Genomic DNA, 13286 nt, shown 5'->3' on the forward strand with positions numbered 1-13286 from the left:
AGCGATGTCAAAGTGATGCCATGTTGAAGACGTAGTTTTTTAATAGGACTGGTAGTATTGTAAACAAGTGCATTTTTACCTACAGGAGCAGCAAGGGTGCGGCGTGGAGGTATGTAAATGCCAATGCACAGCCCTTAGGTGAACTAGTACTGGATCTACAAGTCGTCTCCACGCGCCTGTAGTCAAGGAGGGGCTCGTGGGACGGCAAAGTTCATTGTACAGCTCTGTATACATAGAATGCAAACATTCTGCATGAATAAAGTAGTATATCAACTCCACGGCATAAAGCTTTCGCCAGTTGATTCACTCTCGAGTCTCCGAAAAGTACGCAAGTCCGAAGAAAATACAAGAAGCAAGAACCAGCTATCACTTAAGGCATGCTTCCCTAAAGCCATATCACCTCAATTTCTCTTTATCGTTGCCTGGTAATCCGGAAAATGAGGCCGCCCACAACATGGCTCGAGGTTTCGTCAACCGAGTCGGTGGGTCCTTCGTATCCATGGGTTACTCCAAGGAGGGGCTGGCATCTTTTCACGATATCACAAGTCATTACAGATTGGAACGACACAAATTTCCACTGCCTGACAAAACGTTGGATAAGGCACAGGAGACCGCTTGGAGAAGACTCCAGACGAAATCCTTTCTTAACCCATATCAATTAGCAAAAATGTACCCGGATGACTTTATCCCCGCGTGCAGGTTCTGTGGCGAAACAGCCACGTATGATCACATACTATGGCAATGCAAAGAAGAACCCCCACCGGAAGATCTAGTACAAATTCCTTCTTTTGAGCGATGGGAGGCCGGTCTGGTCAGCTCGGACCCGGACATTCAAGCCTTGGCCATCGAGTGGGCCACTAAGGTCGCCGCCAGCCATGGACAGGAGGCCATCTAGAGCGAACCGTCTGCATCTGCATTTTGACGAAATAAATGTTTTCCAATCCAATCCCTAAAGCCATGGGGTGTGCGGAAATAGCGACCATTAAGAGAACCAGCCATTGCAGTGGGAACATGTCGAGTGAGTGAGTGAGTGAGTGAGTGAGTGAGTGAGTGAGTGAGTGAGTGAGTGAGTGAGTGAGTGAGTGAGTGAGTGAGTGAGTGAGTGAGTGGTAATCACAATAAAATATGATGTGTTCATGAGAACGTGGCCGAGTGAATAACCTTCGCTGATATGGGTTAGCAAACAGAAGCGTGAACAACATAGCTTGTCCCTGTATGTGCCTTGGCAACAATGGCGGGCCATAGGGAAGGTAGCTCAAACGCGACACCCGCCAACGCTGCCTCCACGTGTGATGGCAATAAATCGCCTAAGGCGACCCTATGCCAGCGGCCGACAACACCGTTCCTCTAAACAGAAAGCTCGTCGACACGATGAGCTGCGAGCGAGGCAGTTCGAAAATAAAAGAACAAATGAATGAAAGAAAGCGTTATGTATGGTCTGAAAGGAACAGACCGCGGTATCGCGTACCGATTGGTCGGTGCAACACCGCATGCAATGTTTTCTTCCCTACGTCTCTCGCTCTTTCCGGCGATCCCTGACGCCCGCGTCATCGTGCGGCAGCAAAGTTTGCGCGCCAACTCGTGGCGCGGCGCAAAAAGTGAAGCGGCAGCAGCAGGAGCGGAAGCACCTGTTGTTCGATGCTGGAGCGCCCGAAGATCACCCGACACCGTGGGGAGCGTAGTACGTGCGTGCTTTTTTTTGTCTCCTGTTTTCTGCACCATATACTGCTTAAGGCAACGCTGACAGACGATTTCGACCGTGTGGCGGGTACGTGAGATCAACGTGAAGCTCGCAAGGTTGGACCGCCGAGCAGGATCATCATATTGCACGTGCGTCACCTCTTGCATCGACGTTGCGTCTCGACCGTTGTGGCGTGCGGGAAGTCCCCTTCTGTGAAGGCACGTCTTCAAGCATCGCATGTGTTGTTTGCAGGTCCAAGCTTAGTATTCTAAAAGGTTCAGGGAAGTGTTTTCGGGATCTCGCGGTGTGAATAACAACGGGAGTTATTCGCTTTGAACGTGCAAGGGGAACTGCAGTGATGGAGGGTCTTCTTACAGAGCACCATTTCAAGGACGTCGCTTTGGGGGCGTTGTTCTAGGTTTCATGCTAGTCTGTCTAGTCCAGACCAGATGCGGCACCGAAAATTTCTGGCGGTTGTTGAAGACCCAACACAGTGCACTGAAGCTGTTTTACGAGAAAGCCCGGAGCGGCGTATGTTCCTGCAAGCTAGTATGCCTACCGAGATGGACTGCTGAAATCGAAGCACCGCGATAGTAGTAATGAGGCCTCTGTGGCGATGAGAGATCTGTATCACGTGACAAGGGACTCCAAGCATTTTAGTCGTATATATTAACGAACACTCGAAGTAGCGCAACTTTAGCGGGAACGTTTGCATGTTAAGATTGACACCTAGAGAACTAGAAGTGCTTGCGGATTGTGCGGGCTCTTTCGTCTACAGGGATTCCACTTCCAAAGAGCTTAGCCGATTTAGGAGTGTGATTACGTTCCCGCTACATGGTTTGACTGGTTGCCGCTGTCGTAGACGTGACGTTGTTTTGTTTGCCGCTTGTTCCGGTGAGAGAACGTCACCGAGCGTAGGATCAGTCGTAAGGGCTCTTGTAAACATTTAGCGTTGTCCTGTACGTTGTGTCGGGCTCCAGAAAGGCAACCTCCTGACACGCAGTGGAAAATAGGAAAGGTACATTCTTTGACAAGCTTCCCTCAAGACATTCCTCCTGCGTCTGTTTGGTACGTCGTTCTTTCTTAACTCCTGGCACAAAGCTTCCACCAGTCCTTTCATTTACGAACGAGTAGGGGACCTTCATCATTACCATGTTAGGCAGCGATCAGTGAGATTACTGTGCGCTAGGATTCACGTCAAAATTATGCAGTAGACCTGGGAGTTCAAAGTGAGCTGCTGCATCGGGTGCAGCACTTGGAAGAGATCCAGGTTCATCTCACTTGATCGGAGCCGGCATACCGCTTGGATGTTCAGACGATGATAAAAGCGTTTTCGTTCCGCTCTAGTGACGCGACCTCATTATCTATCGATTAATCTGAGACTGAACGGTTCAAGGGTACCTAGTATAAGGTAGAAGTACGGCGAATTAGTTCCACTGAATGCTTGTAGGCAATTTCATACATTGCGGCTCTAGAGAGATATGAGTAGATAAGTGTTCATATCTAGATGAACAGACATTCGCAAAGCTGTATTCGTCTTATCTATCGCCAGTCTTGTTGGCCTTAACTTAGTACCAGCCAAAGAAATAGAAAAAAAGGCAGGTTCTGCTTTCTTGTACGGGCACTGCGTGTCTTATCTCTCAGCACTTATCTTCGCCGCAAAGATAAGCTGGAGGGATTGAAAGCATACTCTCGCATTAAGGTATTGCTATAGTCTGAATGTATTTGCTCTCCATTCTCGATAGACAGCTTCAGATAAGGCCAGACGCACGGTGACATTTTCTGGTCTTGAAACAGGAGTGCAGCCTGTATTCTGCTCGCCAAGCAAGTATAGTCGCGTTGGAATTCTGTGGGAGTGACTTCTGGCCCGTATGATAGTTAGGTATTCATTTTCTCCGTCCGGTACCACTTCTTTGGAAGTTAGGTTACGTTGTCAAAACTATGTAATTTACATTTCTTTCATGAGCAGGGATCCGAGCGTTCGTTTATGTCAAGGTACATAAAAAGTTAATCTTAAAACACGTGCCTTAACTTCTGCACATACACCGTGTAAGTGGGAGTCTTTTGGCGGGAAACCTACGCTGGGCATGGTTACCAACAGCTTCACGCAGATTCATATTCAAGATTCAAAAAGCGGCCTAATTACCGTAGCTCTCTCAACAACGGCCTTTGTATCAGGGGATAAGTTATCATGTAATCTCACAGCAGCTCCTATACTGAATTCGATCCAGAGCTTGCGTGGTCTTCAATCCTAGAGTGAAATCGAGGAGTTTACACTAGGGCGTGTAAGTTTTGTCATCGTTCCCTATAGTATGTGGCTGGCCTGTAAATAATAGATAAAACGGTAACGTCATATACGTTTCAGAATATTTCTGAATTCATGGAACTGTAATTCTTGCTGCTCGAACGTGTTTCTTTTTTATTGTCACATAGGTGGCACTCGTGCCAACACTATCAATTATAACGACGTTCCACTTAAAAACGGTCGCTTCTTCGGTTTTATTGGCTTCTTGGTTGCAACACAGACTTCGAAGTCGAGCAGTAAAAGTTTGCGCGCTTCCTATAGTGCAGGCGCTTCACGTTAGTTTCCAGACTAGTTAGCGCTACTTTTTGTGTCGCTATCTTAAGCTATCATAACTATTCTTTTTCAAACATTTTTCCTTATTTTCCGATCCTTGATGCGCCGCTTCGGTTTTGGACTCAACTGTTTGATATCAACCCTCACTGACGACTGTTCACACGTATAGCGATTATCGCGACCTCTTTCCATCGTCCTCGGTGGCTCTCGAAGCAACTATTCTTCAATTTCGGCATCAATATATACGTACAGTTTGCAGCAAGTTGTAGCGAAGATTCATCAGTGCCCGTAGAAGCAAGTGTTTGACCACGAGTTGTAGCGAAGATTCATCAGTGCCCGTAGAAGCAAGTGTTTGACCACGTCAAGAAACGGTCGTTCAATCACAGAAACCAGAAACGCAGTAGTGCAGAAAGGCTCGGTCTGTTTTATTGTTTCGAACGCGACAAACTTCTACTCCGCGTGTGTTTGCAACTGATGGGATCTGTTGGTGTCCGGATTGTGTGCTCGCACCCAGTGTCGAAGTACGCGTTAGCGTGATTGCGATTTCCTTCGACTAAAGACGCAGCAAGTCCGTCGTAGCAACACCGGACAGCGAGCCTTCAGTATAGGGCCAATGCAGAACTTTGCTCACCGGAATTTTAAAGCAGCATCCCCGATCAACGGATATTGAACTTTTGGGATGCGCTACTAGGAGAGTTTACCTGCCGTTTTTATCTGGATTTCGCGAATCTGGGACTGTTGTGTGACCTATGTGGCCGAAACAAATCGCAGGAAACAACAGCTTATGAACAAGAGGAGACACCTGTTACTTCTCGCAAACGTCTACAGTTATACGTTTCGGTAACAATCGCCTGCTGCAACGTTGCGTACCTCTGAATATGTTTCACCTGGCCCGATAAGTGGAGTCTCGATACGTGGCCCAAAAAAAAGATTACGCACACAAACGCGGGAGAGCGCGCATCGAGAGGCGGGTACCTTATCGGAATCCTTATCATCGGCGTTCAGTGCTGTACAGTCGACCTTCGGTGGGAAGTCCCTGACTAAGACGGGTGAGCTAGCAAGCAAACGTCAAGACTGCCGGTGCTTTGGTAGTCCGGCGACAATTAAACAGCTGTCATAAGCACGAATGAAGTAAGAGCGAAAGGCCAGATATATCGCGTACGTTGCGAAAGTGGGCGAAGCGGTCAAACGTCAGCGTAGAGTGATCCTTGTCGGCGGCGTGTTGTGAAGCCTCCTGTACAGTATAGTCTGCATCCGCAAACGTGTCGACTCAAAGGTCTGTTCCTGCATTGTGCGTGTACTGACACGTCGACGTGAAAGTTACTGTGCCCTGCTGCTTGCGTGGTAGGAGAGGAAGAAATCGAGTGCGACACGGAAACGTAGAGTTCATAATTGCTCGAAGACTTGGAAGCCCGGTTTGAAGAAACCACGTACTGTATCATCCGTCGCGAATCGACGTCAACGCCAGCGATGCCTACCTGTGAGTATGCTATTCGTATACACAATACATACAGTATGTAGGCAAGTGAACAGGCAAGGAGAGGGGAAGAGGGAGGGGCTCGTTATATGAAGAGGGCATGTATATGGAGTATTCTATTTACTCCTATAGCTTCAACTAACTTACAGGAAGGCGTGGAATAATCTATATTATACAGTATGGTGTACTATTCGATATATGCAGACTAGGATAATATATTCTATGAGGGTGCACCGTGTATACACTCAATATTTATATACCACGCTGTATGCAATGTGGAATATTATTCGTAGAATAGTGTCGGATAAATAGCACACCATGAAGCAGGGTATAATATTCATAGTATTTTGAAACTTATCCTATATGCACACACTATAAAAATAGCATAAAAATAGAATAATATAGAAGCACATATAGAACGCAGAGCACTCGGTTGTATCAATATGAAATGAAACACGATCAGAATAACTTAAAAAAACACTAAATCTGAAATATTAGCAGCTAGAAAGAAACAGAAGAGTAGGAGTGATCGACACACTTCGACGCAGCGGTCTTCACACCACTGAAGTGCAATTCAAACAAGCCAGGGCTCGGTTTCGAATTTTCGATCAATCGCTACCTTATCGTTTTCGTGTTCCCGTTGCAGCTGTCTTGCATGCGTTTCATTTGACGCTGATAACATTCTATGTACGCACTGGGGCACGCATGGCTTACTTCCGCTACACTTGTGGGCTACATGTCTTGCTATTCTTTATTCACCCTCAGTCATCCGCCCACGACAACGCATGTTTTGTTTTTCATTATAATGACCCTGAATGTCAGTCTTGCGAGGTCTCCCGCACATATCGCCAAGACATCCTCGTCTCCTCCCTCGCCAACAGTGTACGTGGTTGCTCAGTATAAAACTGGACAAATGTTTGAGCATTCAATAAATTGTTACTTCCTAATCATGGGCAACAAGCACGCTTTTTCCGTTCTCCGAACTATAGAATTCCTCTTTGCTCATATTATGCAATTTTTGTTCGAATTTAGTAGACAAAATAACAATAAATTCGCATTTTTGTGCGAACTGATAGTTCACTTTCATACTGGGCGACCCTGTACCTACATTAAAGAGCAGTTATGTTGTCTTTTTCGAAGAGTTTGAATTAATACCCAAATCATACTTCTCCCATCACTGCCACAACAAATATACGTTGTTTGAATATCGAGTGCGAACATCCTAAAGCGGTAAGGGAAGTGAATAGAAAACGAAACTAAGTCAGCGGCCAGGGACGATGCTTATACATCGCTTAGAAGCGCACTTACGCACGCTGTCAGGCCGAAGCAGCGACTGAAAACGATGAGTTCTTTCATAAAATGCCTGAGACGACCCGATACAAGTCTCGGAATTTTGTTACTGTAGCGGCCAGCGGATGGCAACGCGAGGGCATCGACGTCGTGGTGTGACGCGGAAAATGCAGTATCGCCGGTAAACGCGACCTGATCTGAGGTCACGGGAACTTCCGAGTTCAAAAATCGATTTGCGCTGGAATGAAATGTCGCATATGGCTACCACATTTGGTGGAAGTAACCGGGTTCGAGAAAAAAAAAATATATGGCTTCCCTACAGTATTCTGACTTCGAAATAAGCTCTCAGAGCTGCCCCAAAACGAATGTCTGTACCTTTACTCACTGAGTTTGCACCACTGTTTAGCGTACGCTTTTTTTTCCATCGTTCCCTTCCCTCTATTTTCGGAGCGCGATCGCTGCATGAACGCACCCAGGCAGCAAAATTTATTAGTCCAATATTGGTGATATGCTGGCAATGCCATGACCAACATATGACCAACGTAGTTCCAACCTTGGCCGATGGTTTGTGCGCCTGGGCAGTAGTTCCGAGAAAGTAGATCAGAGGGAGAAGGAGGGGAATAAAAGAGGAGAGGACCTAAGCAATCGGTCCTGCTGCCCGGAGTTTAAGTATCGGAGCGACTTCATGTAAAGCTGCGGCCAAATTATAAAGGAGCGAATTTTGACGTTTTAACATTTCTCACGTGTTTCGTAGAGAAGACATGGTTGCTTGTGTTCACACGCGGCATGTGCTAACACATGTATAAAGTACTTCCTAATTTGCCCCGCGTAAGGCGTGGCAAGATCACCGAAGCGTTCTTCGTAATAATACGGCCTTGACAACACGTTCCGCAGGCAACAACGTAAGGAAGCGGTATGTGTAACCCGAATAATCTTCGCGGACCCATTGTTTCGCAATGAAAAGACGGTGCCGATGTAGGTGAGTTGACTGTTCTCCGACTAACGCAACCGTTTATAGTTAGCCGTGAAATATTAACGTTGTCGTGGTTGCAGCGAATGGCGGATGCATTGCCGCATGTTGCATACAATCTTGCAATACACAACGGCTCCGATTCTATTCGCAATATTTTTCCTTTCCGGCGCCAGCTTTGGAAAACTATACACATCGCTTTCGTAACGTTTGGGAGTTCGATTTCTTCTAAAGTGTAGAGTCGCGGCGTTCGTTATGCCTAGCATGGGGCTCTTGAGAGTGTGATAAGGTCTCATACAGACTCTCGTCTCCGCGCTATCAAATATTGGTATCATGGGGCACCATACTTCGAAGAATTTCGCTAACGTCACTGCAGGAAGCGAGTGTACAAGCGATGACTACGCCATGATCCGGATTTGCGCAACAATATTGTGGAGTGGAGGCGCAGAGAGAAAGAGAATACAGACGCGAGCTCACGATGCCAAGAAGACGAGACAACGCCACCAAGATAAAAAGAGTATGTGTTTGCGAAACTTCCGGGTGCAAGCTATATGCAAGAGAACCCGCGGTATCGCGACTCGTGTGCGTGTTTGAGCGTTCGGGTCAAAAGTTCTTGCGAGTACCAACCCGTTCGGCTTTGCGTTTTCGGTATGGGACAAAGATGTCGTGAGTTTCAGTTTCTGCGGGCTTAACGGCTCGCATTCACTAATGACTTCATAATAAAGTGCGGTTACGTGGCGAGCTATACCTCTGAAATCCGGACTGCTTCTTATCGAGTCACTATTTTATCTATTCGAGTCGGAAGAAAAAATGTGGTTACACTGTGGTGGAAGGTGATACAAGTAGTCACGTTACTAGGCCTTAAAATGGCACCTACGAATACAAAATTATGGCCAGCGTTTTCGAACGGATCCGAAAAACTGCTGTTGAAACTCTTTTCATAATCCAAACTCGGTAAATCTTTCCGAATATAAATTTATCTGCTATAACCATATTTTGCAGGTATACAGTAGGCCTGAACATGGCAGTGATTTCTGTCTGGCCTTTGGATACATTGTTTCGTGAACATTTTATGCGTGTTCTGTACTGTGACAAAATTTGCGAAGGGGTAAATATCAGAGCACAAACACGGAAGAAAAAACATTGAATATTCACCACATTTCTGACATTGGAATTTGGAGGCTGTCGAGCAACACCGTGTTCTTATTATTCAAGAAGGCGATGAGCTTTGCCGTCTTGCACATGCATTCTTGCGGTAAAGCCTGCGAAAGGAAATAAGTTGTTCTGCCAATGTCGTTTTGGCGTATACACGTCCTAAACAAGCCCAACCCTTCAAGCTTCGTAAGGGAAACGACAGGTATTTAGTTACGGTCCCGACTCTGGTCCGGGTATCAAGGCTCCGTGATCAGCACTGCACACGACGGACGCTCACGACGGTCTCTCCTCGCTTTTTCCTTTCTCTGCACGAATGGCGAGGACTTGGTTTTCATTCCGTGATGGGCGCTTCATGAAATCACTGTGGTGCTCTGCGATTGCCCGCAAGCTCTCTTTCTCTGCATTGCGGCTTTCTTGAAGCCCTTCTGTGAGTTTGGCAGCACGCTCCAGGCTTTTCGTTTCGGGCCGTTCTTTCACCCACAGCCGCATTTCCTCATTCAGACTGTCGTAAAACAGTTCCGGACATTTCTTCTACAGCTTTATCCCGGTCATCATAGACTTCGACGGCGTTGAGCCATTCCATAAAATTTGACCTCAGATTGTAAGCAGACTCAGGAAAAGACGCAAAACGCCTTTTCCTTGATTTCATGAACCGTCGACGGAAGGCGTCAGCCAAAAGGCGGTTGTTAAGCATTGTTGCCTTTACTTTCTCGTAATCATCCGCCTCCACAAGCAGACTTCTACAACCAACTTTCCTTACCAGGAAGAACACCTTACGTTAAGCCTGTCAAAACCCAAGCAGTGAAGGCGATACGATCACCAAACCGGAGCAAGAACGCAGACCATCCCAGCGCTGCCAACCGGCTGTCGCGATTCGGGTCCGTGTACCAAGGTTCCTTTCGCTGGACTCCACGGTCATGGAGATCTCACCAACAGCTGTCATTAGTTGTCGTGGTTCGAGCCCACGGGTCCGAGTATCAAGGCTCTCCAAGTCCACGAGGTGAGGTGCACAAAATGTGACTTTATATATTATTTACTGTCATGGTACGAAACAGAGAACCGAAAGCTACTGGCTATACGCGACTGTCTTCGCGCAGCGACGGCCAGTGAGTCCGTCGTGAGTTACCGTCGAGTGCAGTGCTGGTCCTCCAGAGGGGCGCGGCGGAATTTCCCCGGCCGCCGCTGTGCGAAGACAGTCGCGTGTTGAGCTTTCGGCCTCCGCGCCTGTGTCATTCTGTTTTGTACCATGACTAATTGGTGTATAAAGCTACCTTTTGTTCACCTCATCTTGTGGACTCGAAGCCTTGGTACCCGGCCCTGCAGACTCTAATCACGAGATGACTCAGTACTATTTGTCGAAATAGATTTCCCGGTTTTAGCTCTAACACTTGAAAGCTGATGCTGTAGTTGACGGTCAATGAATCGAAAACTATGGTTATATGTTTTATAAGTGCAGACAGACACAAATGTTTCCTTTGTTATAATGAAGAGTTCACAAGTGGCACTGATACGTCAAAATTATTTGAAAATTTTATAATATGAAACTGAACACTCCGTTAACCTTTAAATTTCGTGACGAAAAAAAGTTCAGTGTGCTACAGTTTCAGTAATAATGCAGCATGATGGAAGGAAATACGTTTGCACTCAAAAAATGGATATATATCTCGAATTGGCGCGTTTTCAGTTTAAGGTCTGCTTAGCTAACATACAGCAGTGATAAGAAAATATAGTTCAAAAATTTTGTAATCATGCAGGCACACAGCATTCGGAACAAAACTGCACTCTGAAATATTAGGATTTTTATTTCTTGCGATTGTTTTCGAAACGAATATTCTCCTTTTCGAATAATACAACGAATCAAATAGCGCATGATCACAATATACCCAACGAATCGCAGAGGTCTGCAAATTTTCGAATAATTCGCAGAAAGTCTGAATAAGGTCTACAGGGATCACGTGCGCAGGCAGCGTATACGCTATGTAGTGACCAAGATGGAGGGTTCAATGTCACGACGCGGTTCATTGGCGGGCACCATTCATGATACTGATACGTACATGACCAGAGATTAGACGACACGTCAGGTCTAAGGCAGATGCAGCAAGCAACTCTTATATCAAAGGCCATGCCGCATACGTAGCTTTCGCCCGTCCCATGTACTTTGACGTGCCGCTTGTTTGGTGTACCTTCCGTCATCAACAGCAAAAAGTGTTATTTCAATGCGTGTAAGTTGACGATGATATATATTTACTACAGCGAAGTATATATAAAGATCTGCGTTGCATGCGTCTTTTTACAGCTGTAACTATAAGTGCACAAATCTCAGTACCAGTTATTGTGGCTAGTACTTCGCTGCTTAGCGCGATTGCTAGTTGGATATTCATATAAATTGGGAAAATGTGTAAAAATATCCTATTCGTATTCCATTTGGTCTTTAGCTAAATTGTCGGTGTTCGTTTCGGTAGCAGAGCTACACTATTCGTATTCGACTCGGTTTGAAAATTGACTGGAGTTCAACCCGGCTAAGTCTAGTTTACAGAGCGGAAGATCGATTATAACATGGTCAGACATGGTTTGCTGTGGTTAATTACCTCCTCCAAGGCTGTCTGCGAACGTCAAGGAAATGCAGCTGATGCATAGGTTCCAGCTCGCGACTTCTTCATGGCTGTGTGGGAACCTCAACGCCATCATAGCCAGGTTTAGACGACAAGGTGTCGAGGGCATATTGAAGGGGGAGGTGCAGGAAGCGAACCAAATGGGCAACGGTGGCGGTGTATGGAAATGATAGGCAGGAGAGTGTAAGGCTGCGTGGCATTGTGTCAGGCAATATTGTGTACTTGTGGAAATATGTACTGGTACGAATAAAGCTTGGCAGTTGTGTGCAGGAGAAGAAGCAGCAGGTGTGCTAAGTAGAAGAAGCGAAGCAGAAGAAAGCGCCGCCAGCCCGCGCGCCTCACGTGAAGAAGCGAGCGGTGTCAGCTCCTTGCGCCGAAATCTACGTATACTCTTACACCGTGGCCGAGCCTGAGGTCATTTTCCGGAAGTACATGACTTTCTGGTTTGGCATAAAAGGAGTAGACCTTACTCTTAAAAAAATACGCACTGTTCACACGTTCCTTGTTGTAAGCCCTATCTTCTTGAAGAAGGCGTCCATAGTGTAAGTCCTGTACTGTCATTCTCGAGAAAGGAGTCTCCGCCGAGTTTTTAAGTGGGATTCTCTGAACTTAAAAAAAACGATTATTTTTTTTTTATCTTATGGTTATTTATGTTTGCTAATACATATATAACTATAAAAAGCTATTTTATTGTGTTTTGCTACCGCAGGGTTTTAGCCACGTTGGCGAAAACTAACATTATCGAGGATGTAGTTCTAACGCAAGTAGTATGACAGTTTCTGCTCAAGTATTTAGCTGATGACAAAGTATAGCCGTGCTTAACGTTAAGTGATAAAGTACAAACATGCGTTGAGAACTCGGTACTCGTACTTTACGAGGGAAAGCTTTCGTGATGACTTGTTGACCAGTAAGGATAAGGCGAACCAGGACCGGCCGCTCTCCATGGCTCAGGAGATGCTGTCCAGAGTGGTCACTGATAATCCAGACAGCCCACTCACTTGCACAGATGAGGGGGGAGGGCTGCCCCGTGTGGTCGTCAGGTCTGCAGCCGGTTAGCACACGTACAGGGTGAATCACTTTTAGCTATAACACGGCCACTGCTTTCAAAGCATCATTGCGTCCGACTCAGCCATTCCATAAAGCTATAGCTGCAGGCCATGCGAAGCATCACCTCCGCGTCCCACTGTGCATATATCGCTTTGCTTCGATAAGTGCCTGCATCCGACGCAATGCTGCTTTGAAAGCAGTGACCGTGGTATAGCTAGAAGTGGATCACCCTGTACATGCATGCTATGCTGCTCTGCCACTCGTATGTGACCCGTTCGTTGTGGCGGTCGGACTTAATCGGTATGCAGACGGGCCAGCTCTCTTGTGGCTAGTTCTGGAGCTTATACCGCTTGCCCCCTGTAAACTATTCGCCCTTCCGGAAAACACATGGTCCGGACGTCTTTGTGTCAATATCAAGTCTCTGGCGTAGATGATGTTGCCGTTCTAATATGGCTGAACGGGAAATTTACCGTTCG

The 13286-nt window shown here is 46.5% G+C and overlaps 2 protein-coding genes across 3 annotated transcripts in view; both read left to right on the top strand.

Moving 5' to 3' along the window:
- Nucleotides 1-1541: 1541 nt before the first annotated feature.
- Nucleotides 1542-13286, top strand: part of LOC146189809 (beta-1,3-galactosyltransferase 1-like) — a 49729-nt gene continuing 37984 nt past the window's right edge. Inside the window, exon 1 of one of the 2 annotated variants that reach the window (XM_084604567.1) lies at nucleotides 1542-1830. Coding sequence is in view for 1 of the 2 variants with exons in the window: in XM_084604566.1 (XP_084460692.1) it covers nucleotides 5730-5739 (10 nt within the window). In the remaining variant the exon portion in view is untranslated. Of the gene's footprint in view, nucleotides 1831-4576; nucleotides 5740-13286 lie in introns of those variants that run through there. The other variant, XM_084604566.1, reaches the window with a different exon arrangement.
- Nucleotides 12706-13286, top strand: part of LOC146189810 (uncharacterized) — a 29085-nt gene continuing 28504 nt past the window's right edge. The window contains exon 1 of the mRNA XM_084603422.1: nucleotides 12706-12814. Within this exon, the coding sequence (XP_084459548.1) occupies nucleotides 12706-12814 (109 nt within the window). The remainder of the gene's footprint in view (nucleotides 12815-13286) is intronic.

The sequence above is a fragment of the Amblyomma maculatum genome, chromosome 5, assembly GCF_055883805.1.
Source record: "Amblyomma maculatum isolate TAMU_Amacu chromosome 5, ASM5588380v1, whole genome shotgun sequence".
NCBI classification, from domain to species: domain Eukaryota; kingdom Metazoa; phylum Arthropoda; class Arachnida; order Ixodida; family Ixodidae; genus Amblyomma; species Amblyomma maculatum.